The sequence below is a fragment of the Balaenoptera physalus genome (genome assembly GCF_965194825.1).
Source record: "Balaenoptera physalus genome assembly, chromosome: 3".
Classification (NCBI taxonomy): domain Eukaryota; kingdom Metazoa; phylum Chordata; class Mammalia; order Artiodactyla; family Balaenopteridae; genus Balaenoptera; species Balaenoptera physalus.
Genome location: NC_138890.1, coordinates 121,847,019 through 121,862,779, shown reverse-complemented (window position 1 = coordinate 121,862,779; position 15,761 = coordinate 121,847,019). Strand labels below are relative to the sequence as shown.

Sequence of the window (15,761 nt, the reverse complement as noted above, 5' to 3'; positions counted from 1 at the left end):
TGCATACTTCAAATGTATATTATACTTTTGATATGACTTTGCCATGGTAAATTTCAAAATATAGCTATTAAAATCTCACTTACTATTTGTTTCCTTACTTGTTTTTCAGTTTAACTGTAGAAGTTTTAAGGACGAAAGGCCCCTGTGTTGTTGAGGAAAATGACCCCATATTTGAGCGTGGTTCTACAACTACATACTCCAGCTTTAGGAAAAACTATTACTCTAAACCATGGTCAAATAAAGGTAACTGATTTTCATTTTAAGTTGTGTAGATTATTTATTGGAAATAAGGTGAATTATTTTCTCGGTTTCTGAATTAAACCAGGTCTCCCCTAAGTTAAAAAAAAAAAAAAATGTGAACTAGCAAATTTTTCTCTCTAGCTAATTTTATTGGCACCTTTCCCCTGCCCCCCACGATGGAACTATATCTCTGACTTTATCTTAGAAATCTTTTGAGGAGTTAGCATTATGGTCATTTTGGCTAGAATATTCTTCTTTGTCAAATCCCTGTACAACAAATACCATTTTAATGAAAAATGAACAATATTTTTAATGCTCCTAATAATGTTCTACCTCACTATTGTGTAATACAGTCTTTAATGATAAAAAGTACACAGAGAAGTATACATTACCTATTGCAAGCTGTTGCTTAGTACTTACTTTTTTTTTTTTTATTATTTTCCTAATTATTTTATTTTATTTTTTTTTTCACACACACACACTGTATTTTATTTTTACAAGAGATAAATAGACTGACACCAAGCATTAGTACTTACTTTTATTATAAAAATAATACAGTTTGTTTTGGGAAAAAAATCAGACACAACAGAATAATACAGAATGAAAAGAAAGATTCCCTTCTTTGACTTCCCCAATCCTGTTCTCTTGAGGTTACTTCTATTAGCAGTTTCTTGTGTATTTTTCTAGCTACTTTCTTTCACATACTACTTAGAATGTCTTAGTTGCTTACGTAGCAGCAGTATTACACTGGTAATGACTGACAGTTTTCTTCAAGGCACTTGAGACCAGATAGGCAGAATGTCTTTTAAAAATTCCAGCTGCTTTGGTTTGAACATGCAAATTTCTTAAACCATGTTTCTGTATAAAAGTTTAAAGGAGGTGTTTATAGATCCATGAGGTTCCTTGCAGTAAAATTGAGATATGTCTATGTACGTGTATGTAGAAATATTTCTATGATAAAAGATTTACTGGACTTTAATAAAAAACTTAAGTACTGTCAAATTTATTTTTAACTCAAAATATATACTAAGGTAAGATTTTTTTCCTCTGAAATATTTAGAAGATTATTCTCAGTCGTTCTAAATCTTTTACTTTTACAGAAACAGATATGTTTTTTTTGGCCATCAGCATGGTAGGAACTGACTTTTCTATGATTGGACAGCTTTTTCCTCACAGAGCAAGGATAGAAATTAAGGTAAAGTAAACCCATTATGTTTGTTGATTGAAAAGAGACTAAAAATTACTATTTTTTTAACCTTTGGTTGAAATATCAGTCCATCCTTTTTCACTACTGTGTTTTTGGTACATCTGTCCTTCTTTATAGCTCAAAAAGTAATGTAGTATTTCTCAATTCTAAAATGAGTACAGGGCTTCCCTGGTGGCGCAGTGGTTAAGAATCCGCCTGCCAATGCAAGGGACACGGGTTCAAGCCCTGGCCTGGGAAGATCCCACATGCCGCGGAGCAAGTAAGCCCGTGTGCCACAACTACTGAGCCTGTGCTCTAGAGCCCGCAAGCCACAACTACTGAGCCCACGTGCCTCAACTACTGAAGCCTGCATGCCTAGAGCCTGTGCTTCGCAACAAGAGAAGCCACTGCAATGAGAAGCCCGTGCACCGCAACGAAGAGTAGCCCCTGCTCACCACAACTAGAGAAAACCTGCATGCAGCAACGAAGACCCAACACAACCAAAAATAAAAGAAACAAATAAATAAATAAATTTTAAAAAATAATAAAATAAAATGAGTACAATCTCTTTAACCTCAGTATTATATTTTCTTATTTATATCTTCCTACTTCTAAAATGGATTTGAGGGAGTACCAATAAAGCCAGTGAAACTAAGATAAAAGAAGAGTTAGGTAATGAAAAGGGGAGATAAATGTACCAGAACTTTTGGGTTAAGGGTAGATTTTGAACACAAAATATATCTCTGAATTTCCTAGGAAGAGAACATGCTGAGTTATATAGTTCTCAATATCTGGTCTAACCATTGCTTTCCTAGGCCACCTTAACTTTGGGGGCAACCAGTGATACTATTTTTTTTTTTTTCCAGTGATACTATTAACAACAGCAATGATGTTAATCAATTAGTGCTTTAATATGCCTAAAAGAATGATCTTTCTCTATCTTATAGTTCCTTTTGCTGAGAAATTTCATTACAAGTTTCCTGGGTTGGAGTGCATTTGAGTGCACACCATGTTGCTCTAGTGCATTTCTAATTCATAGTGAGATTTTTATCCAACCATGGGCTTTTTCTTTCAGTAATTAAAGGGACCATTAAGAAAGATTTTTTTTTTTTCTTGAACTAGACTAGGCATGGACTGATTTACTGGGAACCAGTGAACAGTGTAATAGTCATTCTATTTCTACAAAAGATGAGGCATTTTTTATATTCTTTATGTTCCTTTTCAAATGTTGATCTCTGATATAAGGAGAACAGAATGTTAAAGTTCTGTGAAGGCTAGAAGTTGATCGTATAGGGGAGCCCTCAGATGTGACTAACGATAAGTTTGTCAGTAGACTATTTCTTTTAGAAGCAGTTTAGACTCTTCCATTAAAAGTTTAGGGTGGTCCCAGCAGGTCTTTGGGCAAAGTATAGAAAAGTAAAAATGGACTAGTGAATTACATCAATTTTCAATTTTTTTTAAAAAAATTTATTTATTTTATGCATTTTATTTTTGGCTGTGTTGGGTCTTTGTTGCTGTGCATGGGCTTTCTCTAGTTGCGGTGAGTGGGGGCTACTCTTCGTTGCAGTGCACAGGCTTCTCATTGTGGTGGCTTCTCTTGTTGTGGAGCACGGGCTCTAGGCGTGTGGGCTTCAGTAGTTGTGGAACGTGGGCTCAGTAGTTGTGGCTCACGGGCTTAGTTGCTCCGCGGCATTTGGGATCTTCCCGGACCAGGGCTCGAACCCATGTCCCCTGCATTGGCAGGCGGATTCTTAACCACTGCACCACCAGGGAAGTCCTTGATTTTCAAATTTTGAACCAACCTTGTATTCCTGTGATAAATCCCAATTAGTCATACTGTATTCTTCTTTTTATATGTTGCTGATTTTTGTTATATTTTCTTGAGGACTTTTTGCATCTTTGTTCATGAGAGTATTGGTTCATAATTTTCTTTTAGTGTCTTTGTGTTTTTGGTACCAAGGTTATGGTGGTCATAGAAAATGAGTTGGAAAGTGTTCCCTCTTGTTATCTGAGAAAATTTAAGATTAGTATTATTCCTGCTTTTAATGTTTGATAGAATTTACCAGTGAAACCATCTGGGCCTATGGTTTCCTTTGGAGGAAAGGTTTTGATTGTAAATGCAATTTCTTTAATACATATAGGGGTACTTATAGTTTCAGTTTCTTCTTGTGTCAGTTTAGATGCTAAGTTGTTGAATTTATAGGCATAAAAATTCATACTATTCACTTACCATTTTAACGTTTGTAGGATTTATAGTGATATATCTCACTGATTAATGATTTTTCTTTCTCTTTTTTTTTCCTTGTTTTGCTAAAGGTTTTTGACTTCCAAAACTCTTTTAATGAGCCAACTTTTAGCTATGTTAAGTTTTCAGTTGTTTGTGTGTTTTCATTGGTTTTTAAAAAACTCTTTAGCATTTCTTTCCTTCTTCAGGCATACCTCGTTTTATTGCATGTCACAGATACTGCGTTTTTTTTTAACAAATTGAAGGTTTGTGGCAAACCATCTGCATTGTCAGATGATGGTTAGCATTTTTTAACAATAAAGTATTTTTTAATTAAGTATGTACATTGTTTTCTTAGACATAATGCTACTGTACACTTAATAGACTACTTCACTGTAATGTAAACATAACTCTTGTGTGCACTGGGAAACCAAAAAAAAAAAAAAAAACCTGTGTGACTTACTTTATTGCGATATTCGCTTTATTGCAGTGGTCTGGAACTGAACCTGCAATATCCTCAAGGTATGCCTGTATTTACTTTGGGTTTAATTTTCTCTGTTCTTTTCTAGCTTCCTTAGATGAAAACTTAGAACATAGATTTTAAACCCTTCTTTTTTAATGTAGACATTTAAAGCTATACATTTTCATCTAAGCTATAGATGTATCCCATAATATTGATACAGTGTTTTCATAATCATTCAGTTAAAAATATTTTCTAGTTGCCCTTATGATTTCTTTTTTTTTTTTTAATTTTTATTTATTTATTTATTTATTTTTGGCTTCATTGGGTCTTCGTTGCTGCGTGTGGGCTTTCTCGAGTTGTGGTGAGCAGGGGCTACTCTTTGTTGCGGTGCACCTGCTTCTCATTGCGGTGGCTTCTCTTGTTGCAGGGCACGGGCTCCAGACACGTGGGCTCAGTAGTTGTGGCGCATGGGCTTAGTTGCTCCACGGCATGTGGGATCTTCCCAGACCAGGGCTTGAACCCGTGTCCCCTGCATTGGCAGGTGGATTCTTAACCACTGAGCCACCAGGGAAGTCCTTCCCTTGTGATTTCTTCCTTGACATGTCAATTGTTGAGAAGTGTGTTTAATTTCCAACATTGGGACATTTCTAAATATCTTACTGGTATTGTTTTCTTTGACATTCTGAATGTCAAAGGACATAATCTGTAAGATTTCAATCTTTTTGAAATTTGTTGAGATTTATTTTAAAACCTATCATACTTGTGGGACTTCTCTGGCAGTCCAGTGGTTAAGATTCTGCACTTCCACTGCAGGGGGTGTGGGTTCGATCCCTGGTCGGGTTATAAGATCCCACGCGACGCACCGCATGGCCAAAAAAAAAAAAAAAAAAGCCTATCATACTCTCACCTTGGTCAGTGTGCACTTGAAATGAATGTGTGTTCTGCAGTTGTTGGGTGTGGGGTCATCTAGTTCTGTCAGTTACTGAGAGAAGAGTTGACACGTCTAACCACAATTGCAGATTTGTGTTTCTCTCTTTAGATTGATCCATTTTTTTTCCTTTCCTTTTCTTTTCTTTTTTTTTTTTTTTTGGCACAGATCATTTATTTTTATTTATTTATTTTTTAAATTGAAGTATAGTTGATTTACAATGCTGTGCCAATCTTTGCTGCACAGCAGTGACTCAGTTATACACATAGAGACATTCTTTTTTTATATTCTTTTCCATTATGGTTTATTATCACAGGATATTGAATATAGATCCCTGTGCTATACAGTAGGACCTTGTTGTTTATCCATTCTAAATGTAATAGTTTGCATCTACCAACCCCAGACGCCTAGTCCATCCCTCTCCCCACCCTCCAACCCCCCAGGCAACCACAAGTCTGTTCTCTATGTCTATGAGTCTGTTTCTGTTTTGTAGATAGGTTCACTGTATCTACAGGAAATGTTCTTTGTATTCTTATGTTGCCCCTGATAAAAATAAAACAAAATGTCTGTTTTACATTTCTGTTAATAACTTAGTTCATTTATGTTTAATGTGATAATTGATATGGCTGTGTTTAAGTCTACCATCTCACTATTTCCCATTCATTCCATCTGTTTTTTACTCATCTTTTCCTGCTTTATTTGGGGTTAATCAAATTTTTTTAGTATTATATTTTATTTCTATTGTACCTTTTTACCCTTTACATAATATCTGCTTAGAAGAAGAATTCTATTTACCTTCCATCCTTCATTCTATTACATGTTTTACTTCTACTTATAAACCCCACTACACATGAACTTATTTTAGCTTAGAGAGTCTTTTGTTTTTAACAGAAATTTAGTAGATTAAAGAAACTACAGTTAACCCTTGAATAATGCAGGGGTTAGGAGTGTCGATCCTCCTTGCAGTCAAAAATCTGAGTATAACTTATAGTTGGCCTTTCATATCTGCGATTCCTCTGTATCTGCAGTTATGTATCCATGGATTCAGCCAAACTCGGATTGTGTAGTACTGTAGTATTTACTATTGAAAAAAATTCACGTATTTAAGTGGACCCACACAGTTCAAAGTTAGGTTGTTCAAGAGTCAACTGTAGTCTTTAATATTTAGCCACATGTTTACCATTTCTGATGCTTTTCACTCCTTGTAGTTCTGAATACCCTATCTGCTGTTGAAAAATTCTTTCAGCTTTCATTTTTCTGAAAGGCTTTTTAGTCTCATTTTTGCTAGGTATACAAGTCTGGTTGGATAGTTTTTCCGTTCAGTGCTTTTAAAATGTCATTCCATTGTCCACTGGCCTCCAGTGTTTCTGATGAAAATTCAGCCATCACTCATGTCATTCATGTCATGAATTGCTTTTCTTTTCTGTTTTTAAGGTTTTCTTTTTTTTTAATTTATTTTATTCAAGTATAGTTGATTTGCAATGTTGTGTTAATTTCTGCTGTACAGCAGAGTGATTCAGTTATACACATATATGAATTGCTTTTCTATGACTGCTTTCAAGATTTTTTCTTTAACTTTGTTGTTCAGCAGTTTGTTTATGATTTGCCCAAGAGTTGTTTTTTAAAAATGTTTTTTCTGCTTTGTTCCCTACTTCTGGTACTCCGCTTACCTGTGTTAGTTTGCATGACATTGTACTACAGATTACTAAAGCTCTGTCCATTTTTTTTCCCAGTCTTTTTTCTTTATTTCAGTTTGGTTAGTTTCTGGTATCATGTTTATAAGTTCACTGATCCTGTCTTCTGCTATCTTCAGTCTGCTGTTAAGGCCATTCAGTGAATGTTTCATTTCTGATATTATACCTTTCATTTCTGTGATTTCACCTTGGTTATTTTTCTTAGTTTCCATTCCTCTGCTAAGATTTCTGTATCTGTTCATTCCATATTTTCCTTTAAATCCTTGAACATATAACAGGTGCTTTAACTTTCTCATCTGCTAATTTCAACATCTGGGTCATATTGGGATCTGTTTCTGTTGACTCTTTTTATTTCCTTGACTGTGCATCACATTTTCCTGTCTTTTCTCATGTCTTGTGGATTTTTTTTTTTTTCAGTTGCATGCTGGACATTGTGGATATGTTGCACAGTGTCTGGATTATGTTTGTTTTTATTTTATATTTTTTTTCCTTTAAAGAGTGTTTAGTTCTAGAAGGCGGTTAATATATTGCCAACTCTCCTTATTCTTCCCAAGGCTTGGTTTTAGGCTTTATTAAGACTGGTCCTTACTCTAGGTTTCTCATCTGAACTACAGAAAATAATTTGTGTTACTGTTTTCTAATTTTTTCTAAGGATGGTCATATTACACCATTCTAGGTGTACAGGAAAGAAGGTGATTCATTACATGTAGTATATCCCTTAGGACATTAGGGCTTAATTCTCATGCTAGAACCTCAATTGAGAAAGGCTGCTCTAGGGTGTGATCCCTGTCTCTAAGTGGTGGTTGTTCTGGTGTCTGAGGTGAATGTTTGGATGTTAACAAAATCTTTCCATTCATGTGGGAAGAACCCTGTCATCTCACTATGTTACGTGACCTCTAGCATCTTCTTTTTGCTCCCATCCCTGTAGTAGCTGTTCTCCACTAGAGGTTATGCTCTGGGCATATGGAACCCAGACCAACAGCCTATGGGATACTTCTACCAGGCTTGTGAGACTCCTCTTTAAATAGCTGTCTTCTCTGTAGAACCGTGCCCCTAAAGATTATCTACTTCCGCAGCTCAGTAGGATGTCTGTGCTCTGTTTGGCCTTTGTCTCTTTCATTGGTTAGGAAATTTAGCCCAGGCAGACAGCCAGGGTGAACGTTGGTACATCTTTTGTGTTTCCCTTCTCTCTGGGATTGTGGGATTGTAGTCTTGCTCTGCCTATTGTCCAGTGCTTGAAAATAGTTGATGCACTTATTTTGTTTGGTGTTAAAGTTATTTATTTTGGCTTGGATATGTGGAACAAGCTCGTTACCAGTTTTTGTCAGGGCCAGGGATGGAAATTATGGGATTTATTTTATAATCGTGGAATTTGGCCTACAATGGTTCCTGCCTATGAATTCAATGACTAATATCAGGGAATTCCCTGGTGGTCCAGTGGTTAGAACTCTGCGCTTTCACTGCTAGGGCCTGGATTTGATCTCTGGTCCGGGAACTAAGATCTCACAAGCTGTGTGGGGTGGCCAGAAAAAAAACTGACTAACATCAATACATTCTTCAAAAAAGTTTTAAAGTATTCTGGATTATATTCTGAATTAAGTAAAATATGTTGTAGCAATGTTTTAGAATTGAATAATGCCTAAAGCCTACTGGTATTTCTCTCAGGATGTTTAATTTAGTGATTGTAGTCTGTCACTTTTTATGTGACTTTTGTTACATGTGGACCTGACTTTTGTTAACTTTTGAGGAAATGTTTAAAGAATAATATGATCTTTTAAGGGAGAAAGATGATCTTCCTTGAAAACTTCTATATTACTTGGTAATAAGTTTTATGAAGAAAAATAAAGAATGGAATAGAGGGATAATCTGTAGATTGAAAGATGTTAGTCACATGAAGTTTTAAAAAAATAGGAAAGGCTTAACTATAGAGCTAAGGATGCACACTTGGATGATAAACAGTGAGGAAATGTAAGAAAGTGATTGCTTTAAAGTCAGGTTAGGACTTCCCTGGTGGCGCAGTGGTTAAGAATCCACCTGCCAATGCAGGGGACACAGGTTCGATCCCTGGTCTGGGAAGATCCCACATGCCGTGGAGCAAGTAAGCCTGTGCGCCACAACTACTGAGCCTGTGCTCTAGAGCCTGTGAGCCACAACTACTGAGCCCACATGCCGCAACTACTGAAGCTGGAGCGCCTAGAGCCTGTGCTCCTCAACAAGAGAAGCCACCGCAAGGAGAAGCCTGTGCACCCGAGCGAAGAGTAGCCCCTGCTCGCTGCAACTAGAGAAAGCCTGCGTGCAGCAACAAAGACCCAACACAGCCAATAAATAAATAAATAAATAAATAAATTAATTAATAAAAAAAAATAAAGTCAGGTTAGTGGGTAGTTTCTTTTGGAAGGAAGAAGGGGGCCGTGAAGAGGTTCTTTATTTTGTGTTATTTTTCTCTCTTTTTTTTCAATAAAACGATTTTTGTATTTTTAATAAAAGCTTTTAGACCACTGATCTGTAGAAGGGAGAGATTGGCTGATCATTCCCTCCTGCAGGGTGTGTTTGTATATGTGTATGCCCTCAGACTTTCTAATGACCTTAGGATTCATTGAACCCTACCTAAACCTTAACCATCTCCATCTTAAAGGAGGTAATCTGGAGTGGAATTGGGAATGGGGCTCTTTGGTGCTCAGAAAAGCATGAGGAAATGTTCCTTAATATAAAGAAGTTTCTAAACATAAACTTGGCCTGCTTCAAAATTTTGCTTAGTTGTTTCTTTACAGTTTCCCATGCATGCCATTAAAAACATATTAGAATAATAATGTAAGAGGTTTAACTTGATATGAATATACTAGTTTTTAAAGAGTTAATACTGGTTAGCTTAATTGATTACAGTTTGATCTGTTTCCATGCTAGTTGACTTTATTTTTTTTCTATCCTCTGTAAATCCAGTTTCCGTTGCTAATTCATGTTATTGATCATAAGGAGGAGCACAGAGCTCAGTATAAATCTTTCATTTCTATTTTTTAAAAGCTAAGGGTTTAAGTAACTTGCCTATTAGCAAAGATGTGTTATTTATTAGAGAATCATATGTTATAATAAGAATTTTATTTTGATGCTTTTTTTAAGACATAATCTGCACTTGTTTCATGGGAGAAAATTACTAAAGGGTTTTTGTTTTGTTTTGTTAACAGAATAAATTTAAACGTGAGGAGAAAACAAATGGATGGAGAATAGACAAAGCATTCCGTAAGTATTAAGACCTCTTTCACAAGGAATCATTTGGAGATTCTAAAAAATGACCAATGTTTTGTCTTCGGTTCCAGTGTGTTTTAGATTTGTTTTATCCCTATATTGTCATAGGAAGAGTAAGACTGGAAATTTTTCTCTTTAGCAGTTCAGGTCGGGTGGTTGATACAGATCTATAGGCAAGGGAATAGCTAAAACAACAAGAAGCAAGTAAGCAGAGTTCTGAGTCCAAGAAATTAGGGGGACTGAAGATACTATTTCTAAGTGCTTTTTATTCTGGGGGAACTGTATTGAAGAAGAAGTTAATTGTTTCTGGACGATATTACACTATAGATGATTCCTTACCTACTGCGGTAAGTCTGTCATTCAGTCAGTAATACAGACCACCTGCTGTGTGCTAGTCACTGTTGTAGGCATGGAGGATATCATGGTGAACAGGGCAGATGGGAATCCTGCTTTTAGAGCCTTAAGTCTAATTGGGTGGGGGAGGAATATAATTGGTAAGCAGGATAATTTCAGATAGTGATTAATTTCTAAGAAGAAAAAAGGGAGTTAGGGGGTGGGTGTTTAGATTGGGTATTAAGGGAAGTTCTGTCTGAAGAGGTGACTTTTTTTTTTAATAAATTTATTTATTAAATTTAATAAATTTATTTACTTTATTTATTTTTGGCTGCATTGGGTCTTCGATGCTGCGCACGGGCTTTTCTCTAGTTGCGGCGAGTGGGGACTACTCTTTGTTGTGGTGCGCGGGCGTCTCACTGCGGTGGCTTCCCTTGTTGCGGAGCACGGGCTCTAGGCGCACGGGCTTCAGTAGTTGTGGCTTGCAGGCTCAGTAGTTGTGGCTCGTGGGCTCTAGAGCACAGGCTCAGTAGTTGTGGCGCATGGGCTTAGCTGCTCCACCGCATGTGGGATCTTCCCGGGCCAGGGCTCGAACCCGTGTCCCCTGCATTGGCAGGCGGATTCTTAACCACTGTGCCACCAGGGAAGCCCCTGAAGAGGTGACTTTTGAATTTAGACCTGATTTGAAGAAATGACGTATACCTTTCAGCTTTTAACTAATAACCTCATTAAAATGAACATTGTTTCTTTTTAAGTCCAGAGAACTACATCAAGGGATCTGTAAAGAAAAACAGAATTAAGTGTACCATTTAAAGTAGTTCCTTTATTCTTTGTTTGGAATATAATTACCAACATTTCATGATTAATAAGTGTATTCAATGTTCATTTGCCATAGTGTTAATCTTAGAAAAAAATTCTAAAGAGAGGTACTTAGATTGTGTAGCATGTACATTTATTTTATGAGTAGACACAAAGGTAGATGAGTGGACCCTATACCTTACCAATGTGGTATTGAGTCCTCAGGAAAACCACTTCCAGGAATGGCTCCTGGAAGATCTGGAATATTTTAGTCCTCAACCCTCTCCATTTTAGAGAAGTAGTCTTGAAACTTTTCATTATGTTTAATGCATTATAATCAGAAAAGAGTCCATAAATCTATAAACAGTCTTTATGGGGTGTGGAACCATTGTTAAAACCATTATAATAGAACCTTTAAAATTCACTGTTTGCTGCTTTGTAGTGGAAATTGTTAAAACAAACAAACAAACAAAAAAAAAAACCCAAATGGTGTTTTTTAGAACTTATATTTTTAATTCCTCTGAGAACTTCATGGATTATTTTAGTGCTGTGTTTTTCAGAATCATTTGTGTGGAAGGTCAGAACAGATAAAAAGCTGTGTCCACAATAAAATAGGGCTTTCAAGAATCTCAGGTTTGGGCTTAGTTTCCTGAGGCTAATTTATTTTGTTTTGGTATATACCTCTTTTTCTGAGGCCATCTTGTAGTCAAAACAATCTTGGAGCTTATGTATATAGAGCACCATTTTCCCTGTATTCATTTCTCTGTATTCACTGTATTTGTAGACATAGAGCTGAGGCAAGGATTGACTCCTGGAGTGGATTCATTCCGGTTTGTTCATAGATTACTCTTTCTGATACAATACTGTTAATAGATATTTAGTGAGAGTGGTCCTGATCAATATTCATTTACTATCCTCTTTGCTGATATTTGGAAGAGTAAGAGTTCATAGTGAAAGAGTTGTAATAAAGTGAGGACATAAAGTGGTGGATAGGCTTTTGAGGACTTCTTAATCATCCTAGCCTTTTAAAAAAGTATATTTATAATTATGGACAGTGCAATTTATAGTTTGAGTTTTGACAAAGAGTACACCTGTGTAACCACCACATAAAACAAGCCATGGAACATTTTCATCATTCCAGCGAGGCCACTTCTTTCCCTTTCTAGTCAATCTCCACTCCTAATCCTGACCCAGGCAACTACTATTTTCATTTGAATCATCATAGGTTAGTTTATCTTGTTCTAGAACATCTTATTCATAGAATCATACAGTATATACTCTTTTGTGTTTGGCTTCTTTCACTCAGCATGTTTTTGAGATTCACCTATATTATTACTTGTATCAGTAGTTCCTTCTTTTTATTTTTATTTTTTAAACTAATATAGTTTGTTCCTTTTTATTGCTCAGTGGTGTTCTGTTGTGTGACTGTACTATAGTGATTAGTGTTTTTTGTCCGTTCTGCTGCTAAGCCCATTCGCTTTTGATGTTATACTTAAGAAAAATGAAAACTTGAAAGTTCTTTTCCTTTTTTTAAAATAAAAACTTGAAGTTTCTTTTCTTTTTTTTTTTTAAACAGAGGAAAAGCGCCCTTTTGACTTCGATTTTTTTGCTCATTTGCTTCAGAAAGTTCTTGCTGAAGAAGAGAAAAGAAAACAAAAATCTGTTAAAAATCAGACTTTAAAGGAGAAGAAGTCCTCTAAGTCACGGAAAAATGTAAAAGGTATTTATTTAAAAGAAAGTGTGTTATTTTACTTAATAATAATAGACTTGCAATATTGTCCCTCAAGTCTTAGGGTGTTCATATGTAGTTCAGGTAGTTGAGATCATCAGGACATCCGATTGGAGGGAATTGATTTTTCTTCAATCTTCTAGTTATCTGGCCCCAAACAGCAGCTCCCTTTTAAATTTTATAATTGGATGGCTGGGCTATTTGACATTTTTCTTGCATCGAGGGCATAGTTGTAGCTAATAAAGGCGCATCAGAATATTGGGGTGTCATGTTTGGTTACTTATTATCATTTTTCTTTGTAAAACAAATCTGGCACAAAAGTCTAAAAAAAAAAAATGGAACTCTAATACTTTGGGCTTGTGACTCAACTGTATTGTTTGAGCACACCTTATTTCTGAGGGTTAACGTTGACTTGTACCAGGTAGGAAATTGTTTATATGTGGGTATTTCTATTTTTAGGCTTATATTTTCTTAACTATTTGAATTCTGATCTGAGGACAATGTTTAGCTATAATCACATAATTTAAAGAATCTTTGAACTACAGGGAACCTTATATATTAGTTATACATTCCAGCCCCTTTCCTTTTGTTTTAATAACCCAGAAATAACCTCAGAGATCCTAGGTCATTTTTTCCTAAGGTCTCACAGTGTTAGTAGTGGTAGAGGCAGGACTCAAGCTAGGACTGTGAGAGCCTGTGTAGGGGGACCCCAGAGCACCCCCAGGTTCAATTATTTGCTAGGACTCACAGGATTCAGCATATAGTTGTACAGACAGCTGAGATTTATTACAATGAAAGTATACAGAGCAAAATTGGCAAAGGGAAAGGCACATAGGTCAAAGTCTAGGGAAAAGAAGTAAAGCTTCCAAGAGTCCTCTTCCAGTAGAGTCACACAAGATGTGCTTAATTCCCCAACAACAAGTAGGAATGAGGTATGTAAAAAGCTGTCTACCAGGGAAGCTTGTTAGAAAGTCAGCACCCAAGATTTTTATTAGAGGTTGGTCATGTAGACACCTTCTTCCTGGCATGTACCAGAATTCAAAACTCCCAAAAGGAAAGCATTTGTTCAGCATAAACCACATTGTTTGTTTAAACAATTTAGGTGTAGCGAGCCACTTTTGTCAGTTAGGCTGGTGGGAACTCTCCGCAAACCCACGTTTCCAGACACAGCCCAAGGGCCAACCTTTTAAGCAGGCCTTTCAAAGGAGAGCAGTGAGGCCTGCTTTGTTAACTCCTTCTGCACAGAGCCAATATAGAACTTCTTTTTCTAGAGCATAGTGCCCCTATCTTTTTAAAAGTAGTATTGATAACTGCAAAGTTATTTCATTCTTTAGTCATTTTTTTTACTTACATAGCCCTGGGAAATTAAAATAGATATATTAATCTATCACTAATCTTGTGGTTATTATGTTACAGTGATAGCATAAGTAACTCACCGTATCTTATTTAATGTGAGAACTTTTCAGGTACTTTGTTACAAGTCTCAGAATTTAAAAATTGCTGATTATTATTTTGATAAAGAATAAATCCAGCATATTTTCTTAGTTTTAAAATCTTGTTTTGACTTTTTTTGAATAAAAATAAATGACATTTTATTATTTTTGTTTTTTAAAATGTAATTCATTATTTTCATCTTTTGATACAGTTAACTATTAATATGCCTTCAAAAAAGACACTAGAAATTGTTTAAAAATATTTGTTAATAAGGTTGTTCATTGAAAAACAAAGGATACAGAAAATAAAGTACTTGAACTCTCTCTTGTACCCTGCCCTCAAAGTCTTCAGCTTTCTTAGGGATGATTGTTAGTAAACTCTTTTCTATGCCTATATATGTGTATGTGTCTTAGAGTATATGTAATTGTTTTTCTTAAAATAAAAGTGTGGTGATACTGTGTATTGTTCTGCAACTTGATTTTTTTTTAAGGCAACAGTATTTTTTGAAATCTTTTACATGACTACATACAAACCTACCTCATTGTTATTTGCGGCATGGATTTCTATAGCATAAATGTATTATAACTTAGTTAGTCATTCTCTATTGGGCAGTTTAGGTTGTCTTTAAATTTTCACTCAGACATCCTTAAGTATTTATCTTCTCCACCTTTAAGAATTTTTCTGTAGGTTGTTTTTATATTTATAACAATTTCTCTTACTTTAAGTGAAAAAAGTTGCCAGTGAAAGAGTGAATGATAATCCAGATGAGTCTGTGAGCACTAGAATTTCAGACACAGAAGGATCTCAAAAGGATGCTCAGACAGTTGAAGAAGAACAACAGTCTCTGACTTTATCAGGACAGGATTCAGAACAGAATGCATTAGAACAAGATATAAATCAAAAGAAAAGGAGAAGAAAGAATCAGGATGAAGGTAGTGAACAAGAGGTAAATCTTTCAGGAAATGCCACTGTTCAGCCAGGCTCTTCTAAAGGAGAAAAACACAAAAGTAAGTGTATTACATATTTTAATAGCCCCTATATTACTTGTGAAGACATGTACACTAATATGATGTATAACTTAACTACTTTTCTTCTGGATAGTAGCAACTAATAATGCTTGTTAATTGGTTCTGTATTCTCGGTACTGTGTTAAACCCTTTTACTTTTAATTTAAAGAAAAAACGTTTATTAAAAAAAGAGTGAAGTGGGGAGATTTTTCTCTCAAGTTTGTCTCTGAGATGTGTTACCTCCTATGTACTCACATTAACAATTATTCTAAGTCACGTGCATATAATTAAATGTGTATTGTGTCTGTTAATAAATCACAGGTTTTCATGTTCTGCCTCTACAGAGCACCTCTATGAACCCAAAATAAGTTGTTTAATTTGTATAAAAGGTACTAGAATAAGTATTCCTCTCATTTTTCTTTTTTAAAACTCCCTAGAATACAGACATTTTGACACTTGTGAGTCACTAGGGAATGAGAGCT

At 35.6% G+C, this 15,761-nt stretch overlaps 1 protein-coding gene across 8 annotated transcripts in view; it reads left to right on the top strand.

Annotated features, from left to right (window-relative positions):
* BDP1 (BDP1 general transcription factor IIIB subunit) overlaps positions 1 to 15,761 on the top strand; it is an 87,436-nt gene that overhangs the window by 9,799 nt on the left and 61,876 nt on the right. For all 8 annotated transcript variants that reach the window (XM_082457049.1, XM_082457044.1, XM_082457046.1 and 5 more), the window contains exons 6-10: positions 110 to 243; positions 1,341 to 1,435; positions 9,918 to 9,972; positions 12,686 to 12,829; positions 14,998 to 15,279. In XM_082457049.1, coding sequence (XP_082313175.1) covers positions 110 to 243; positions 1,341 to 1,435; positions 9,918 to 9,972; positions 12,686 to 12,829; positions 14,998 to 15,279 — 710 coding nt within the window. The remainder of the gene's footprint in view (positions 1 to 109; positions 244 to 1,340; positions 1,436 to 9,917; positions 9,973 to 12,685; positions 12,830 to 14,997; positions 15,280 to 15,761) is intronic.